The 18,076-nt window shown below is 39.2% G+C and overlaps 1 protein-coding gene across 1 annotated transcript in view; it reads left to right on the plus strand.

Moving 5' to 3' along the window:
* Positions 1-16,402, plus strand: part of CC2D2B (coiled-coil and C2 domain containing 2B) — a 94,900-nt gene extending 78,498 nt beyond the window's left edge. The window contains 7 exon segments of the mRNA XM_023740254.1: positions 2,038-2,127; positions 5,873-5,986; positions 9,765-9,899; positions 10,456-10,578; positions 12,380-12,438; positions 13,408-13,585; positions 16,214-16,402. Of these exon segments, the coding sequence (XP_023596022.1) occupies positions 2,038-2,127; positions 5,873-5,986; positions 9,765-9,899; positions 10,456-10,578; positions 12,380-12,438; positions 13,408-13,585; positions 16,214-16,402 (888 nt within the window).
* Positions 16,403-18,076: the final 1,674 nt, after the last annotated feature.

Raw genomic sequence — 18,076 nt, forward strand, 5'->3', positions numbered from 1 at the left:
AAAATTCCTTTGATTTCCAAGAAAGATAAAAAGTTATACTCCTAAAGGTGTTACATTCTTCTGAGGACAGCTTCTGAAGGATTGCTTCTCGTTGTATGTAGGAGTGAAGAAGATATTTTATATTTTGTTCTGTAAACAGCCAACCCAACACCTCCCACCCCATCCATATATGGCTTTATGTACATCTATTTACCAGCCGATAAAAGAGACACATACTCAAATTTTAATTTAATGTAAAATGAAAATTTACTCATATTCTCAAAAGAGCATATACCACCTTCCACTTTGAATCTTTCCTTTAAGAAATAAGCTTTGATTAAAGGGAATTTATGAAGAATTGCTTATACCTTTTGTTTATTCAGGTTCAGTCTAGTCAATTGCCTCTCCTCAGAATATTTATACTATCTGTGAGTTATAAATCTCTCTTAGCTGTGCTCTTTAAGCTAAAACCAGAAGTCCTAATGTAGATTGCCTTTTGCTGCACTCTCCTTTTCCATCATGGGTTTCTTCCTACCTGTGTTTCCTGACACCCAATATCCAAGGAGATAATAGTGCTCTCAGATTTATTTAAAAACTTGTCTTTATCTTTTTAAAAAATATAAATTTGAGTTCCTTTGCTTGTCAAAGATTATAAACCATGTTTAATTGCATGAAGTTAGAAAGTACAACCTGTGTAGAAAATGTAATAGTGTATATAATTGCAGCTATTGTAAATCAGTTAAGATGTTAATGAGTGTCTTAGGGTTCTGTAGAAAAACAGAACCATATACAGGTAGACTCCGACTTATGATGGGGTTCTGTTTTGACGACTTTATGGTGTGTCGATTCTGACGTAAGTCGAATACCTTACCTCTTTTTTTTTAAGTTTTCATTATCATTGCCTTTTATTATCAGTATCTTTATAAATATGATCTTTATTTGTTTTGAGGGGTTGGCATGAGAATGATAACATCAGCAAATTATACACTGCAACAGTGTAGTACATATTACTAACGATAAGATAAAAAAAAAACAAAAAAGAGATGGTTGTAAGTGCTGTTTGTCATAACTGGAATGAGTCCTAAGTCAGGGACTACCTGTATATATGAGAGAGAGAGAGAGATCTATTTTAAGGAATTGGCTCATTCGATTGTTGGGTGATGGCAAGCCCAAAATCTGTAGATCAGGCAGTGGACTGGAGATTCCTGGCGTTTTGAATTCATAGGTCAGGTGACAGGAAAAGTGAAGACTTCTGGCAAATGTCTGTTTATAGTCTAGAAGCAGACTGTACCCGAGAGAAAACTCCCTTTTTGCCCTTAAGGCCTTCAACTGACTGGTTAAGGCCCACCCGCATTAGGGAAAGTAATCTGCTTTACTTAAGGTCAATTGATTCGATCACATATAACTACTTCATAACGGCAACTAGGCTAGTGTCTGACCACACAACTGGGCATCACAGCCTAGCCAAACTGACATAAAATTAACCATCACAATGAACTTCCTGAGTTAACTCATTGTTTATTTTTATCCCTTTCTCATTTTCTACCTTAGTCTTGAGTCTTTCCTCTCCAGCCCTATGGGGGGAAGATCCGCAGTATAACTTCTATTGTGTGAGAAAACATTCTGTACCACTATCTCTCTGCTGTAGCGGTTTATAACAAACTTATAATTTTGATAGATTTTGAACCTAAAGTAAATCAAACCCTTGTTATTCTTCACTATCTTTTTTTTTTTCATTTTTTAACAATTATACTTTAAAGTCTTTGTGTACATTTTAATAATTTATTATAATAAAATACAATGGGTAACTTGTACCCTCTGTAGTTTAGGCCAACTTGGGCTCAGTCCCAGAGACTCTATATATTGTATTAGCCGTGTGACCCCGGGCAAGTTATTTTAGCACTGTAAGCTTGTGTCCTGTTCTGTAAAACAAGAACAACAAGAGTGCATACTTCATAGGCTTGTAGGATGGACTAAATGAGATAATGCGTGTAAAGCACTGTGCTCAGTGACAGGCATATGGACACACTCAGTAAATGTTAGTTAATATTATTCTAGGACCTCGTTGCTCGATTTGTATCTTTGATTCCTTTTATGCCTGATACACTGGATGAAAATGATGGTTCTGATATATGGATGACCTCAGAGGTAACCAACTACATTTTATTATAATGTTTTTTCTTTGCTTCTCTTTTAAAGATGGCTTTTTAAAAAATATTATGTACTTATGTTGTATTTTGCCTTGTGAAGTTTTAAAGCATTTTATAGTTTTAAACATCATTTTCAGTTCCATGACAATCTATGGAAATACTTTTTAAGGATCAAAAATCTTTTCAACATTGTAAGTAGTAGCGCATGAATATTTTTATTTGACAGGAACTCCAGAAGAACAATATTATGACATTCTCCAGAGGGCATGATGGCTTGTCACTGTAGAGCTGGTCAGACCCTGTAGTCTAGGGCACATACCACCACTCCCCAGAAGCTGTCCCTGGACCACTGTCCCCCAATCTGAGTGAAGATCTCATAGAGCAGTGCTCCTCTTCAGCACTTGGATTAAAGTTCTCTTTATAGGGTTGCTGTGAGTCGGAATTGACTCAGGGCAGTGGGTTTGGTTTGGTTGGTTTTAGACAGGTTGCCAGTTAAATACAGGCCCCATATACTATTTGGAACGTAATTTTACTAAAAAATTACTCATTGTTTATTTAAAATTCAAATTTAAGTTTATTTAAAATTCAAATTTAGAGTACTTCTTCCATTCCACATTTAATTGTATTTAGTTGCTTATATACCTGTTCTCCTACCCATACCCTCCACACATACATCCCAGTTGTAATCTCCTAGAAAGCAGAGGCAGACCTGATTTTTATTTATTTTTGTATTCATCACTGTACACTGCTTTTCATTTAGTAAGCATTCAATAAATATTTTTTAATTGGAAAATACTAATATGATGGGACCCTAAAAGAGAAACTTTTCCCATATGGAACTTAAAGTCCTGGCGTTTGTTAGTATGCTTTAGGGGGCCTAGGTTTGAGCTGAAATAGATTAAGGGGGCTCTGGGCTAAATTTAAGGAGCCCTGGTGGCACAGTGGTTAAAGCGATCAACCGCTAACTGAAAGGTCAGCTATTGGAAACCACCGGCCGCTCCTCTGCTCCTCGGGAGAAAAGATGTGGCAGTCTGCTTCCATAGAGATTTACAGCCTTGGAAACCCTATGGGGTCACTATGAGTTGGGGTTGACTCCGCAGCAACGGGTTTGGTTTTGGTTTGGGGCTAACTTTAACCTATTAAACTGAACTTAATAGGTCAGCTACTCTACCTTCTGCTAACTGGAACTAAGGGAGCCACAAGAATGTGATTTGGTTCCAGAATCAAGTGATTCAAATCTGGTAGAACTCAAAAAGGTGTCATTCACTCTGGCCTCTTCTGAGACTCTCTGAACTAATCAGAATGTGTTCAGGGACATTATAATTCTGCAGAATGTTGCAAGAGGCTGAGCTAAAAATAACCATTCGTACATACACTGGTACCTCAAATCCTCCCATCCCAATATTCACAATTAACATCCATAACTAAAAGGTTACTACAGGCTTGGGATTCCTTTTGACTAATGCTTTCCCACTGACATGAACTTTTTGGTGATGGGACGCCCCTGGGTATATAACTGATTAGATTGTCACAAAACAAACATTATTTTCTCCCACTAAATAATAGTCACCAGAACTACCCTTCCACCCTACTCTAAAAATCCTTTTGAAGCATTCATCACTGTAAGTACTTTTCCACCTCTTTGAAATGACTATCCCTTCCACTGACTTAATTAGTTTAGCATACTTAACATTTTGAAAAAAAAATCTACTGGTTCTTCACCAACTCTGAACCTGCAATTTAGATGAAGTGTCACCAGGAGACAGTAGAACTTTGGTCATGTAGTCTAATAATAATTATAGTTTATTTGAGATTCAGATGTCACTTTCCATTCAATCATGAGTTTTCCACATATTTTTAAATGATATTAAAGTTAGGGTACTTGAAACACAGTAAAATAAACATTATTTCTTAAAATATATTTTAATATATATTCTTATTGGTAGCAATTGAAAATATATCATATTTTAAAAGTATCTCCTTTCCAAAGTTGTTAGCCAATTCCAGGTTTGAGTAATTTCTTGGTAAATTGTCCCCATATATTAAAGCAGAATGAATAGGCAGAGAAAATGGTAGAGGCCCTAACCACATTTCCTAATGTTCTGCTCAAATTTCTATCCTACCAAACTGTGAAGGGGAGGGGAGCAGTGTAGTATATAGTGGAAAGAACATGGGTTTTGGAGTCAAACAAACCTGGGTTCAAATCCCAGTTCAAGCACTTAATAGCTGTGTGACCTAAGATAAGTTATTTAATCTCTTTGAACCTCAGTGTCCTCCTCTGTGTCATATAGGAGTTTTGAAGGGAATAAATGAGATAACATATGCAAAGTACCTGGAACTCAGGAAAAGTTAGTTATGCACTCTCACCAACCTTCCTCCCTCTCTTATGATATCAGATCAGGAGAGCCTCGTTGGCTTGATGTTGAACACTGTTTATGTTCTGCTCTGAGCTCTCCTGTTCACACTTTTCTTTCAGAAGGGCCTCCTTACCACCCTCCTAACTCCCATCCCTCACTGTCACATTCAGCCAGCGCATACTTTTATGGCCTATCAGTTGTTAAAACATTGAAATGCTTCCATACTGATCGGTAAATAGTCACTGCCAAGAGCTTCCAAGACCCGTACCCCCATCTCTCTGCCTACCACAGCCCCTTGTCTGGGACTAAAAGGAAATGGCGAGCACATGTCCTAATAAATGGTGCAGCTGCTACTCAGCAACAAGATTGTTGCCATATCAACATTTGGATCCTTGTATATTGACAGACGTTTTGATTTTTCAAATGAAGTGAGAAATCCAGATTTTTATGTGAAATTTAAAAAAAAAAAATTTTTTTTTTTTTTTAACATTCTGGGGCCAAACAAAACACACCTATAGACTAGAACTAGGTCATAGACCTAGTTCTTCCACTCTGCTGTGCTTTTTCTCTCCTGCTACCACCAAAAAACTAAACCCATTGCTGCGGAATCAATTCCCACTCATGGCGACCCCATGTGTTACAGAGTAAAACACTGCTCGATAGGGTTTTCTTGACTGTAATCTTCACAGAAGCAGATCACCAGGCCTTTCTTCTGTGGCACTACTGGGTGGGCTCAAACTGCCAACCTTTAGGTTAGTAGCTAAGAGCAAACCATTTGGGTCACTCAGCAACCTTACTGCTTTACAAAGCGCCCTATATTTGATCTATTATACCCACATCTGCTGTTCAGCTGCTTCAGTTGAAGTTTCAATCTTCCTGATTGGACTCTAACTCATATCTCGTTCTCTCTTTGTGTTAAGAGCACTATACTGGTACAGAGCAGAGTATAACTCCATTGACCAAAAGATCACCTTCTCCAAAATATGTGATTTCCTACCAGACAAAGTTCCTCAAAATACCAGTCCATATGTCACTGTTTGCCCAGATTAGTTTAAGATTTGTCCTAAACAAAAATGTCCCATTTTGGACAATAAATTATCTATCTGGCACTCTACACAATATTCACATTAAGTGTTCCATAATACAGGTGACCCCACTATTCCAAGCTAATGTTTTCTTCTTCTAATGCCCTAGTGGTTTACCAGGCAAAAGGAGCCAGAGTTCTTGGCTTTGCTGTCATCTCAGCAAGCTGGTGAAAGTAAGAGTGTTTGAAGCTGGAGGGAGTAGATGGGCTCCAAGTCTGTTGGATGCCTGCTTTACTCAACTTGCCCCTCATCCTTTTTTGGTCGTTGTTGCTTTTTTTCTTTTTCTTTTTTTTTGTCTTAGCACTGCATCAGTTTGGCTATTGGAAATAAGGAAGAACATGCCATACTTCTCTGTAATTTCTTTTTGTATTTTGGAAAGAAAGCCTTGGTCCTCCTGGGAACCTCAATGTTGGAAGTAAGTACTGGAGTTAATATTTAAACAGTGTAAATAAAACTAAATTCAGATTTCAGCTGCAAGTTTAAAAGACTTCAAACCCAAGTTTCCATCTTTTTACAACCTAGTTAGGAAATTTCATGGGCAAAAAATTATTAGCTAACATTGGAATTATGTGGGTTCATCAAAATTTCTGCAGTGTAAAGAATGACTTTTTTGTTTTTCTCCTTTGTAAAATAGTATTAGTAATAGTGTAACCTCATTGGGTTACTGGGAATATTCGATTACATAGCATGTATAAGGCACTGAACATCACCTGGCTTACGGCAAATACTCAATGGTGGTGATGGTAGAGGTTATCATAGTAACGCTGTAATGGTAGCTGGTTGTTGTGATCATCATTATATGCTTCTACTACTGTATTTTCAGATCTTTAAGAAATGCCTCATACCATTCTCCGTTGAGCCAGTTTTTAATTTTCCAAGAAGTGGGCCAGAAATTCACGTTTACTATCTAAAATTTTTATGACTACATTTCTTTACTACACCAGCCTTCATACCTCCAGAAAGCTGTCTTCTTATGGACTGTTTTTGGATCTCTCACGAATATCTTGATAAGTGCTAACATTCCAAGTCTTTCCTTATAATTTTTGTCATGGTCATTTGTTTACCCATATTTCCTCAGTGTATCTTATTTTTTCTGTGTCAGTTTTGTTAACTAAAAACCTCTGGTTAATGTTGCATACGATCTGGCTGTAGTTTTAAGTGCCACTGTTGTTGTTAGGTGCTGTCGAGTTGGTTCCAACTCATAGCGACCCTATGTGCAACAAAACAATACACTGCCTGGTCCTGTGCAATCCTCACGATCATTGTTATGCTTGAGCCCACTGTTGCAGCCACTGTGTCAATCGTTGAGGGTCTTTCTCTTTTTTGCTGACCTTCTGCCCTGTCAAGCATGAAGTCCTTTGCCAGGAATTGGTCCCTCCTGATAACATGTCCAAAGTATGTGAGACAAAGTCTTGCCATCCTCGCTCCTAATGAGCATTCTGGCTGTCCTTCCTAGCCAGATTTGTTTTTCTGGCAGTCCACAGTATATTCAGTATCCTTTGCCGTAAGTGCCACTAGATGGCAGTAAACAGCCAACATGTTTGCATTTGTACCTGTGAGCCAACACCTTGGGAGGCAGACTTGTATGGTTTCACCTCAGCTACATGGTTGATCCTGCTGGATCACCTTTCTTTGGAATGGGGACAAATATGGATCTCGTCCAGTTGGTTGGCCAGGTAGCTGTCTTCCAAATTTCTTGGCATAGATGAGGAGTGCTTCCAGCGTTACATCTGTTTGTTGAAACACCTCAGTTGATACTCTGTCAATTCCTGGAGCCTTGTTTTTCACCAGTGCCTTCAGTGCAGCTTGGACTTCTTCCTTCAGTATCATCATTTCTTGATCAAATGCTACCCCCTGAAACAGTTGAACATTGACCAATTCTTTTTGGTACAGTGACTCTGTGTATTCCTTCCATCTTCTTTTGATGCTTCCTGCATCGTTCAGTATTTTTGCCCATAGAATCCTTTAGTATTGCAACTCGAGGCTTGAATTTTTTTCTTCATTTCTTTCAGCTTGAGAAATGCCTAGTGTGTTCTTCCCTTTTGGTTTTCTAACTCCAGGTCTTTGCACATTTCATTATAATACTTTGCTTTGTTTTCTCAAACTGCCCTTTGAAATCTTCTGTTCAGCTCTTTTACTTCATCATTTCTTCCATTCTCTTTAGCTACTTTATGCTCAAGAGCTGGAAGAGATCCATATTTGTGTCCATTCCAAAGAAAGGTGATCCAACAGAATGTGGAAATTATTGAACAATATCATTAATATCACACACAAGTAAATTTTTGCTGAAGATAATTCGGAAATGGTTGCAGCAGGACATTGACAGGAAACTGCCAGAAATTCAAGCCAGATTCAGAAGAGGAAGTGGAAGGAAGGATATCATTGCTGATGTCAGATGGATCTTGGCTGAAAGCAGATAATACCAGAAAGACGTTTACCTGTGTTTTATTGACTACGTGTGCAAAAGCATTCGACTATGTGTATCAAAACAAATTATGGATAACATTGTGAAGAATGGGAACTCCAGAACACTTAATTGTGCTCATGTACAACCTATGCATAGACCAAGAGGGAGTCATTCGAACAGAACAAGGGGATACTGTGTGGTTTAAAATCAGGAAAGGTGTCTGTCAGGGTTGTATCCTTTCACTATACTTATCCAATCTGTACACTGAGCAAATAATCTGAAAAGCTGGAATATATGAAGAAGAACTCAGCATCAGTATTAGAGGAAGACTCATTAACAACCTTCAGTATGCAGATGACACAACCTTGCTTGCTGAGAGTGAAGAGGACTTGAAGCATTTACTGATGAAGATCAAAGACTACAGTCTTCAGTATGGATTACATCTCAACATAAAGAAAACAAAAATTCTTACTACTGGACTAATACCAACATCATGATAAATGGAGAAAAGATTGAAGTTAACAAGGATTTCATTTTACTTGGATCCACAGTCAACGCCCGTGGAAGAAATCAAACAACAGATTGCATTGGGCATATGTGTTCCAAAAGATCTCCTTAAAGTGTTAAAAAGCAAAGCTATCACATTGAGTACTAAGTTACGCCTGACCCAGACCATGGTGTTTTCATCACCTTATATGCGTGCGAAAGCTGGACAATCACTAAGGAAGGCCAAAGAAGAAATGATACATTTGAATTATGGCATTGGCGAAGAATATCAAATATACGTGGAGTACCAGAAGAATGAACAAATCTGTCTTGGAAGAAGTACAGCCAGAATGCTCCTTAGAAGCATGAATGGCAAGACATCTTTCATGTACTTTGGATATGTTATCAGGAGAGACCAGTCCTGGAGAAGGACATCATGCTTGGTAAAGTAGAGGGTCAGCGAAAGAGAGGAAGTGAGATGGACTGACACAGTGGCTGCAATGATGGACTCAAACATAGCAACAACTGTGAGGATTACACAAGACCGGGCAGTGTTTCGTTCTGTTGTATGTAGGGTCACTATGAGTCAGAACGAACCAATAGGCACCTTCCAATAGCAATATGATTGAGGTGAAGCCCTCTTCTTTATTGTAAAAAATGACCAGCACAATGATAAAGAGCAAGAGCTTTGGAGTTAGGTAGACCAGGCTACACAGCACAGTGTTAAGAATATGAGTTTGGGGTCAGTCAGACAAGAGTTCAAAACCCAGCACTACTTTGATCTCAGCTGTTTATATTTGGAAACCCTAGTGGGATAGTGGTTAAGTGCTATGGCTGCTGACCAAAAGGTCGGCAGTTTGAATCCACCAGGCTCTCCTTGGAAACTGTACAGGGCAGTTCTACTCTGTCGTATGGGGTCACTATGAGTCGGAATCGACTCGACGGCAACAGGTTTGGTCTTTGGTTTTGAGTGTCAGTTATCTACTCGAAAAACAGGAATAACTGTTATCCTGGACAAGCTCCTTAGCCTCTGATTCTTCATCTAAAAATGAGCATAATAATCACCCCTAACTCACAGAATTTGGAGTGAATTAAGTGAGAAAATTAGTATGAATGTTTAGCACAGTCCCTGGTATATACAGCTACTCAATAAATGTTAGTCTTATTATTACCTGAATTTTTTATTCTTTACTGAGAAAAGTGTACACTACAAGAGATATGTCCAGAAGAATAACAACATACAGAAATGAGTTAAATCAATCACCCGCCAAAAATGACTTTAACTTCTTTCATCATACAGGGACATGTGGCTTATGTGTTAACTCAGGAAACTGATGAATATTTGCTTTGGAATCCATTGACTGGGCAGTGTCATAAGCAGTTTGACCCATTTTGTCCCTTACAAGGCGTAGACTGTTTGTTTGATGATGGAAATGTAAGTATACAGGAACAAATCTTACTTTATCTCCTCAAGAGTCAAACCAGCAGTTTCCACCCTGGCTACACATTAGAAGCATCCAGACAGCTTTGAAAAAAATCAGAATCTCTGGGGTGTGGGGCCTCAGCAATCTTTTATCTCTAATGCTCCCAAGGTGATTCTGTAGTATGTCTAGAACTGAGAACTGGTAGGCAGTCTAATGTTCAGGTAAGCCTGGAATCTCTTTACCTCCTGCCTCAGAGCCTTCCTTGGTTTCTGCCACATCGTTGGGTAGTGTTGGTGTCAGCTGCCGTTGATCAATTTTTTATTCATAAAAACACAGAGTAGAACTGCCCCATAGGGTTTTCTAGGCTGTACTCTTTACAGGAGCACATCTCCAGGTCTTTTCTCCTGTGAACCACCAACCTTTTGGTTAGCAGCCAAGAGCCTAACCATTGCACCATCAGGGCTCCTTCATTGGATAGTAGGACTGTAAAATTTTGCTTCATCCTTACGAGCCATGAGCTTTGTGCTCCCATGGACCTACACTGATTGTATGTTAATGTTTTAATAGGTATGGTTTAATATTCAACAAAATAATACACCAATGGCTGTACATTTTGACTATTCAAAGGAAAGTTTCTGGAAACAGATGCTTCCAAAAAATTTTCAAGGAAGAAAAGCACAAAGCATACAGGTAAATCATATTTTCCAAAAGTGTGTCTGAATGAGAGTTGCTATTGGTGCTAGTCTTTATTAGTGTGGACAGCCCTTGTTATGTTTATATAGCCGATTATTGAATTCTTTGGCAAACGTTAATAAAAAACTAGTTTTTTCTGCCATCTGGCCCATGTTTGGGCTAATCTGGTCACTTTCCTCTACCTGCAGAAAAGAGGAATGAAGAAGAAGCTGTCATCTCAAATGTAAATTTAGATTTTAAAATTGAATTTTAAAAAATTTAATCTTAAAAGGTAAAACGAAATGTTCAAGATGGTATAGTAAGTTTTTACTTTGACTTAGCCCTTCGGTTCCGTATCCATGGCAATGATAAAGTATAAAAATTCAAAAACAAAAAGAGTTATCTGGGTCCACAAGCCATGATAGTTGTCTCATGGAATAACACTAGCAGTGAGTGGGGCTGATGCAGTGGTGTCAGAAAAGTCTGAAAATGCTTTGTGAAAGGCAGGGAACCACTTTTTGAAGCTAGGACTAGGGAGAAAAAACTGGGTACTCACTGCCTGGAGACTCACTGCTTGGGAGGCAGGAGGTGAAAGCACAGGTCTGAGACCAGGAACTGATTAAATCACCAGATGGCTGGGCTAGTGGAGCTGTGAGGGACTCAGTGCCACCTTGAGAAGGTGCCTCAAGTACTATTGCAACAGCTGTTTCTGGATTGAGGGCCCTGGGATGCCAGGGTGAAGGCAATTGCAAAACGCATAAACTAGGTGCTGTGAGACCAGAAGGAGAGAGAGAGGACGTATGAGAGAGAGACAAGGAGCAACAGAAAGATCAGCAAAAGGCAACTCGTAGAAGCAGAAACTCAAATGTTCAACCTCACTCAAACAGGGAAATACGATTTAAAACAATAAGACACTATTCATCATGCATAAGATTAGCAGAAAAACAAAAAAGTGTGCCTCATACGAAGTGTTTGCAAAGATGAAGTGAAATGATGGAGAGCGTAAATTGCTGTAAACACTTCGGAAAGCAATATGACAGTATTTGGTAAAATTGGTGATGCTAAAACTTTGATCCACCAATTCATCTTGTAAATATATACCTTAGAGGAATTTATCCACACACGCACAGGGAGACGAGTACAACAGTGTTCATTATAGAATTGCTTAAAATTGGAAAACATTGGAAACAGTTCATGAGTTGTGGAGTAATCATACAATGAAATCCTCTATACCACAGTAAAAAATGTACACGTGCACATAAACACAAAAACCTGGATCCTGCCAGCGAAAAGAAATGGAATACTCAATCAAAGGGGATGATAAACCATGTAGGAAGAGTAATAATGTTTACTGAACATTCACTATGTGCCAGGCTTTATGTGTATTACTTTATTTCAAAATCTTCACAAGACCCCAGTGAAGTAGGCACTATTATTGCCCCTATTATAAGGTAACTGAGACTCAGAGAGGTTAAGTAACTTAGCCTAGGTCACACATTTAGTAAGTAGTACTGCTGTCAAGATTATCTGGTGGAATCAATAAATACGGCAAATGCTTGTTTGATTAAATCAAGGCAGCAAATTGTCTTAGCTGGAAACATCTTCTTTCATAAATCCACCCCACCTCCTGTGCCCTGGTTAAGGAGTACTGAAGTCAAAAGAAACATTGTGATCTATGTTTTACTTATGTGATTGAGTGTTTTTGCCACGTGAGCCTGGTTTGGGTTTCTCCTCATTATAACTAGCATGCCAGGGGTGAACGTAGTATAAAGACAGTCTCCCTAGAATCTTCCCTAAATTTCAGTTTTCTGTGTTTCAGCCTAAAGAAATAATTTATTCAGATACTAATAAAAGCATGGTAGAAGACATAAAGAACAGGTATGATCTTTATTTATATGTTACAGTCACCATATTATCCCCCTAATCTCTCCTTCAGCCTTTAAGCATACCTGTTAGATTCAGCAACAAGAGCATGCAAAGGGAACTACAATAATTACTTCCATTGAATCATCTATCTGTCTCTTGGTACATACGCCAAATAGTGGCCCCTCTGCATCAGTGCTCTCCTTGGAAGGACAGTGTAAGTTAAAAATGCTTGCTTCTGGAAAACATTGTGGGCCACTATAGGAAAGTTTTCAACACACGCCTGTAGTAATAATGATGCAGTAGTTAACATTTTTTGAAAGGATATAACAGTAAATGGCTCATGACTCAGGGTATGGTTAAAAAAAAAAAAAGTTGTGTGGTAGAAACATCAATGCAGCTACTCCTGGGCCACCTCACCCCAAACATATACAAACACACACACACACACACACACACACACACACACACAGATGTGCCCTAATGAATTGTTCAGTCAAGTCCAAAGTGTTACAGCAGGCCTCACCGCTACTACATATATGTCAGAGTCTCCTAGATATGGCTGCCTCCTGTGACTCACACTTACACAGTCGGCTGGCATTTGAGCCCCTAACAACTAATCAAAGCAGAGCATAACAAAAATCATTTTTCCACTCCCTTCTCTCACTAGCACACAAATTGCAGCCCCTGCCCCCTGCCACTCTCACTTTCCTGTCCCCTCCTGCTTCCCCAGTTCTTAACAAAAAAGGAAGAAATGCAATAGGAAAACAATTGTCAATTTCTAGTTTTCATCAGCATTGCTTCTGGAACTTCTTAAAAATACATGAATGCACATGATGGCAGACTGTCCTAACTATAGAGGTCTGGTTTCTTCCTAAATCCAAAAGGTATCATTCTTATGCTTGAATAAAAGTCACAAAGCTCTTATTACATTTTTAAATGAGTTGTAATTTGTCAAAAATAACCTTTGCATTCTTACTCCAGGATTGAAAGGACTCTAAAATGTAAAATGATGGAATGGCGACCTAAACAGCCAACACGTTGGAATCGACAATGTACTTCTATTTTGCGACAAATCCTTCCTAAGCTGGAACTTGGAACAGGAAGCTTTGTTTCATCTGAAGAAGAGAGTGAATTTGAAAGACTGCTACAATTTTATTGGGTTTGTATATGATTGGGTTTGCACTGATGACATTTGTTTTATCTGTATTGTTGATTACTGTCTAATAGCAATCTTAAATGTCTCTAAAATGCCTTTTATCTGATCCTAGAAAATAGACGCTATGGTATTAAAATGTATTTACTTATGGACCAAGGAATTTTAAATGTAGTGAACAACTGTTTCAAGGACCACATTGCGTGGCATTTTCTTAGAACCAATCATATATTTTGTGATGGGTGAACTACAAACTTTGGAAAGAGATGCCCAGAGGAAACCACCCTGCAACTAAGAAACCAAAAAATGGTCTCTAGATAGTAGTAATAGAGTGGATTCGCTGTCCTTGGTTCTGGGCAAGAGGACTCCAAGCAAGCTTTAATATGTTCTCTGTGATAATTACTCACAAATTTTTACACATCCAGGCTGGTCCTCTCTCCTGACCTCCAATCTTATAAATTCACCTGCCCATTTGACATCTTCTTGGATGGTTAAAAGACAACTCAAACTCAACAGTCCATAACCACACATGGTAGGCATCTAGTATATTGTTAGAGTCCTGCTTTCCTTCCTCTACCCTAACCCTAACTGTGGTCATCCTTACCTTTTCTTCCTCCCTGTGAAGCCCCAGCCTTCAAGAGTAAGATTCCTTTCCCTACCAGCCAATAGACTGGACAGAAGTTGTCTCCTAAGGAAACCTCCTGAGAGAAGGAAGTAAGGATTTGCTGGGAGTTGAGAGACTGCAGATATCAGTCCTTAGGCCCCCCAGGGAGGGATCTTCAGGCACTAGTCTTCATGAATAGGAAGGAAGTTATTTTGTTTTTGTTTTATTTTATTTTTAGTAGAATTAGAGGGTAAACAGATAAGCAAAGCATAGTTAAATATAAGCTAAGTTTTAAAACTTGTAGCTTCTATGTAAACTTATCTATTTAATTATACACAGTTGACTGTCATAAACCTGGACTTAACCTTGCAGTCTGCGTTCAAATCCTGACAACGCTTACTAGTTTTCACCTAGGACGAATTACCTAATATCTCTATACCTTCTACCCCATCTGTAAACAAGGATAAAAATAGTTATCTGTTTTGACACCGTGGTGAGGATTAACTAAGTTAATACTTAGAATAATATCCAGCAGCTAGTAAGTGCTTAATAAATTTTAACTATTACTATTATTGCATTGGGCAAATTTGCTGCAAAAGACTTCTTCAAAATGTTAAAAAGCAAAGATGTCACTTTGAAGACTAAGATGCGCCTCACCCAAGCCATGGTGTTTTCAATCGCCTCATACGCATGTGAAAGCTGGACAGTGAATAAGGAAGACTGAAGAAGAATTGACGCCTTTGAATTATGGTTTTGGCAAAGAATATCGAATACACCATGGACTGCCAAAAGAACAAACAAATCTGTCTTTGAAGAAATACAACCAGAATGCTCCTTAGAAGCAAGGATGGCAAGACTACGTCTCACATAGGTTGGACATGTTATCAAGAGGGATCAGTCCCTGGAGAAGGACATCATGCTTGGTAAAGCACAGGGGTCAGTGATAAAGAGGAAGACCCTCAATGAGATGGATTGACACGGTGGCTGCAGCAATGTGCTCAGGCATAAGAAGGATTATAAGGATGGCCCAAGACCTGGCAATGTTTCGTTCTGTTGTACATAAGGTCGGTATGAGTCGGAATCGACTCGACAGCACCTAACAACAATAACATTATTATTATTCTATGTGCTGGGCATTGCACTAGGCACTGGGTTATTACAGTGAACAAGACAGATACAATTCCTTGCATTCACTGAGATTATGGGCTATTTAGACCACAAGACAGGTAATTGCAATATAGTTTTATAAGTAAGTATTTGCTAGGGGAAGGACAGCGTACTTTGAAACTACATGGTGAGAACACGTGAATGTGAACAAATTTAAGGGTCAGGAAAAGCTTCCTGAAATAAGTAATCTGAGGCTTGAAAGAGATTATGATTGTCAAGTATGCATTATTAAATAGTCAGATAATTTGACATGGGACCATATTCCACAATTCTTTAATCCTATCATATAGTAAACAAACAAACAAACAAAAAAAAACATTGTTGTTGAGTCATTCTGACTCATAGCGACCCCATAGGACAGAGTAGAACTGCTCCATAGGGTTTCCAAGCATGTAAATCTTTACAGAAGCAGACTGCCACAGCTTTCTTCCACAGAGTGGCTAGTAGTTGCTTGATAAATATAAGTTGAATCAAAATTGAATAAATTCTTCCAAATTTCTCACTTAAATCCCTCATTTTTAGGAAAAAGTAATTTCCTTGTATGTAGCTTGCTATTCTAGAAAGAGTGCAAGTATATGGAATAAGTGTGCAGGCTCTGGCATTGGACAGACCTGGATCTGCCTCTCTCTATTCAAAGCAGGGATATAATAGAACCTACTTCATAGGGTTGTTTGAGGATTAACTATGTCTGTGAAGCATTTAGCACGGTACCTAGAATATAGTAAGCACTCACAAAATGTTAACTATTATTACTTCATGATTACCATTTCTTTGAGGTTGCTTTGATCTTCTTACATGCAGTAATTCCAGATCACCTTCATGATTATCATGTGGGTTTGTGTGTTGTTCTGTCTTTGCTCCAGGTCACAGGATTTCCCATCCAGATGCCATACACTGATGTCCAGTCAGTTGTTGATGCCGTGTATCACACTGGAATTCACTCTTCTGAATTTCCACAGACAGAATTTGCTCTAGCTGTATACATTCACCCATACCCAAACAACGTGTTATCTGTATGGGTCTATTTGGCTTCCTTAGCCCGACATCAGTGAAGAAAGAAGGCAAGAGGAAAGGATTGTACCTTGGGTCCCCAGACCAGAAGCAGCCAACACTTTGCTGGTACTTTGGGATTTTGCTGCTTGTCCTCAAGTCCAGCCAAGTGCTGAGCCCAGTTGTCAGTCCACTTACAGAGTTGTGCACTGTGGAGACTCACGCTGATCTTTGAGGATGAGTCTAGATGACCTCCTCACCAGAGATGTCCTCAAGGAGGACCCTCGGCCAGTCTGGCTGCCTTAGGTCACTTTCTACAGTATGTCTTATTCTGGGAAAGAAGCAATTCTGGCCTCTCCCCCTAAGATCAGTGTTTCTCAAATTGTGGGCCTCACACTGCCCTCATCAGAATCACCTGGAGAGCCTCGTTGAAAATTCAGATGTCACCCAAGACATACCGAATCTGAATCACTGAGGTGGAGCTCCAGAAGCTGCATTGTTTTTAGTAAGCCCACCAAATAACTCTGATGCACTGTTAAGATCCTTGCCTTGTAGAATATGTCATTACTAAAGTGGTACATTTGATGCTGGTTCTGATGCAGTACCAGGTAGAAGATACTTACATGGAAACCAAAGGCCATTGCCTTTCATAAGATAAAATGTTATTTTATGGGGAAAGAAAAAAAGAAAAGTCTACCATTTTGGGCTGAGGGCTGGGGTGGGCTTCTGGGGGCTTCTAAAAAATTTGCACTTAGGTTACTGCAGCTGCTGTGAGTATTTGGAAGAGACTTGAACCAGGAAACTGTATCTAATATAATCTGCTCTCTTGATTCTGCGAGGAAGGGAGGAAATGGTCTCACCAAACCTCATGGCTCCTTCTTTCTCCTTAGTGATCAGCTTCCCACTCTGCCTCTGGCACTTTTCTTTCACAGTGGTAGCCCCAAGGAGGGCCATCTAGATCCTGGGAATCCCTTAAGAAAGGTGGACAGGGATCTAAGTAGGAAGCACTGTACTTTCTTGTATTTGACTGTTCTGGGCTTCATTATGAAAAGTATTTGTACATTCACTTAAATGTTTCATAACACACAATCTACAAAATAATAAAGGGATAAATATTAGCAAAAGTTGACCAGAGCAGTTTTATATGAGGTCAAGGAAAGAGAAAGAAAATTCACTTCTCCCATGGTCACTCCCATAGCAAGAGAAAGGAGGAATCTCCCAGCCTTTATCCCATCCCCAAATGTCCCCTGCACGGGCTGGATCTCATTTATTTGCAGCAATGTGAGTCTTCGACCAGCTTGAGATTACCTGATAATGAGTAGAGATTTATGGGGAGTGTTTGGGCTTCTTTCCCTACAGAAGACTTTACAACATGTGTGTTGCAACATCAAGGAAGCTAAAATGTTAAAGTCAAAAGCAATCTCAGTCATCATCTAGTTCATTTTATAGATAATGAACCTGAGTTCCAGAAGAGGGAAATGACCTGCCAAAGGCCATTCCAGTAGGAAGCAACAAAGCAAGAACCAAGAACGAGAGCCCAGGCCTTCTGGCTCCCAGGCCATTGCATTCAGTGGAATATGATGCAGCCATTGAAAGGAATCCTGAATGTTATGGAATGATCACCAGAATATATTGTATGACAGAAGCTGAGGTGCAGAACAGAGCACATAAAGTGCTACCATTTGTGCACAAAATGGTGCAAGGGGCTGTGTACGTGCATGGCTATATATACCTAG

This window comes from Trichechus manatus, unplaced genomic scaffold (genome assembly GCF_000243295.1).
Source record: "Trichechus manatus latirostris isolate Lorelei unplaced genomic scaffold, TriManLat1.0 scaffold00007, whole genome shotgun sequence".
NCBI lineage: Eukaryota > Metazoa > Chordata > Mammalia > Sirenia > Trichechidae > Trichechus > Trichechus manatus.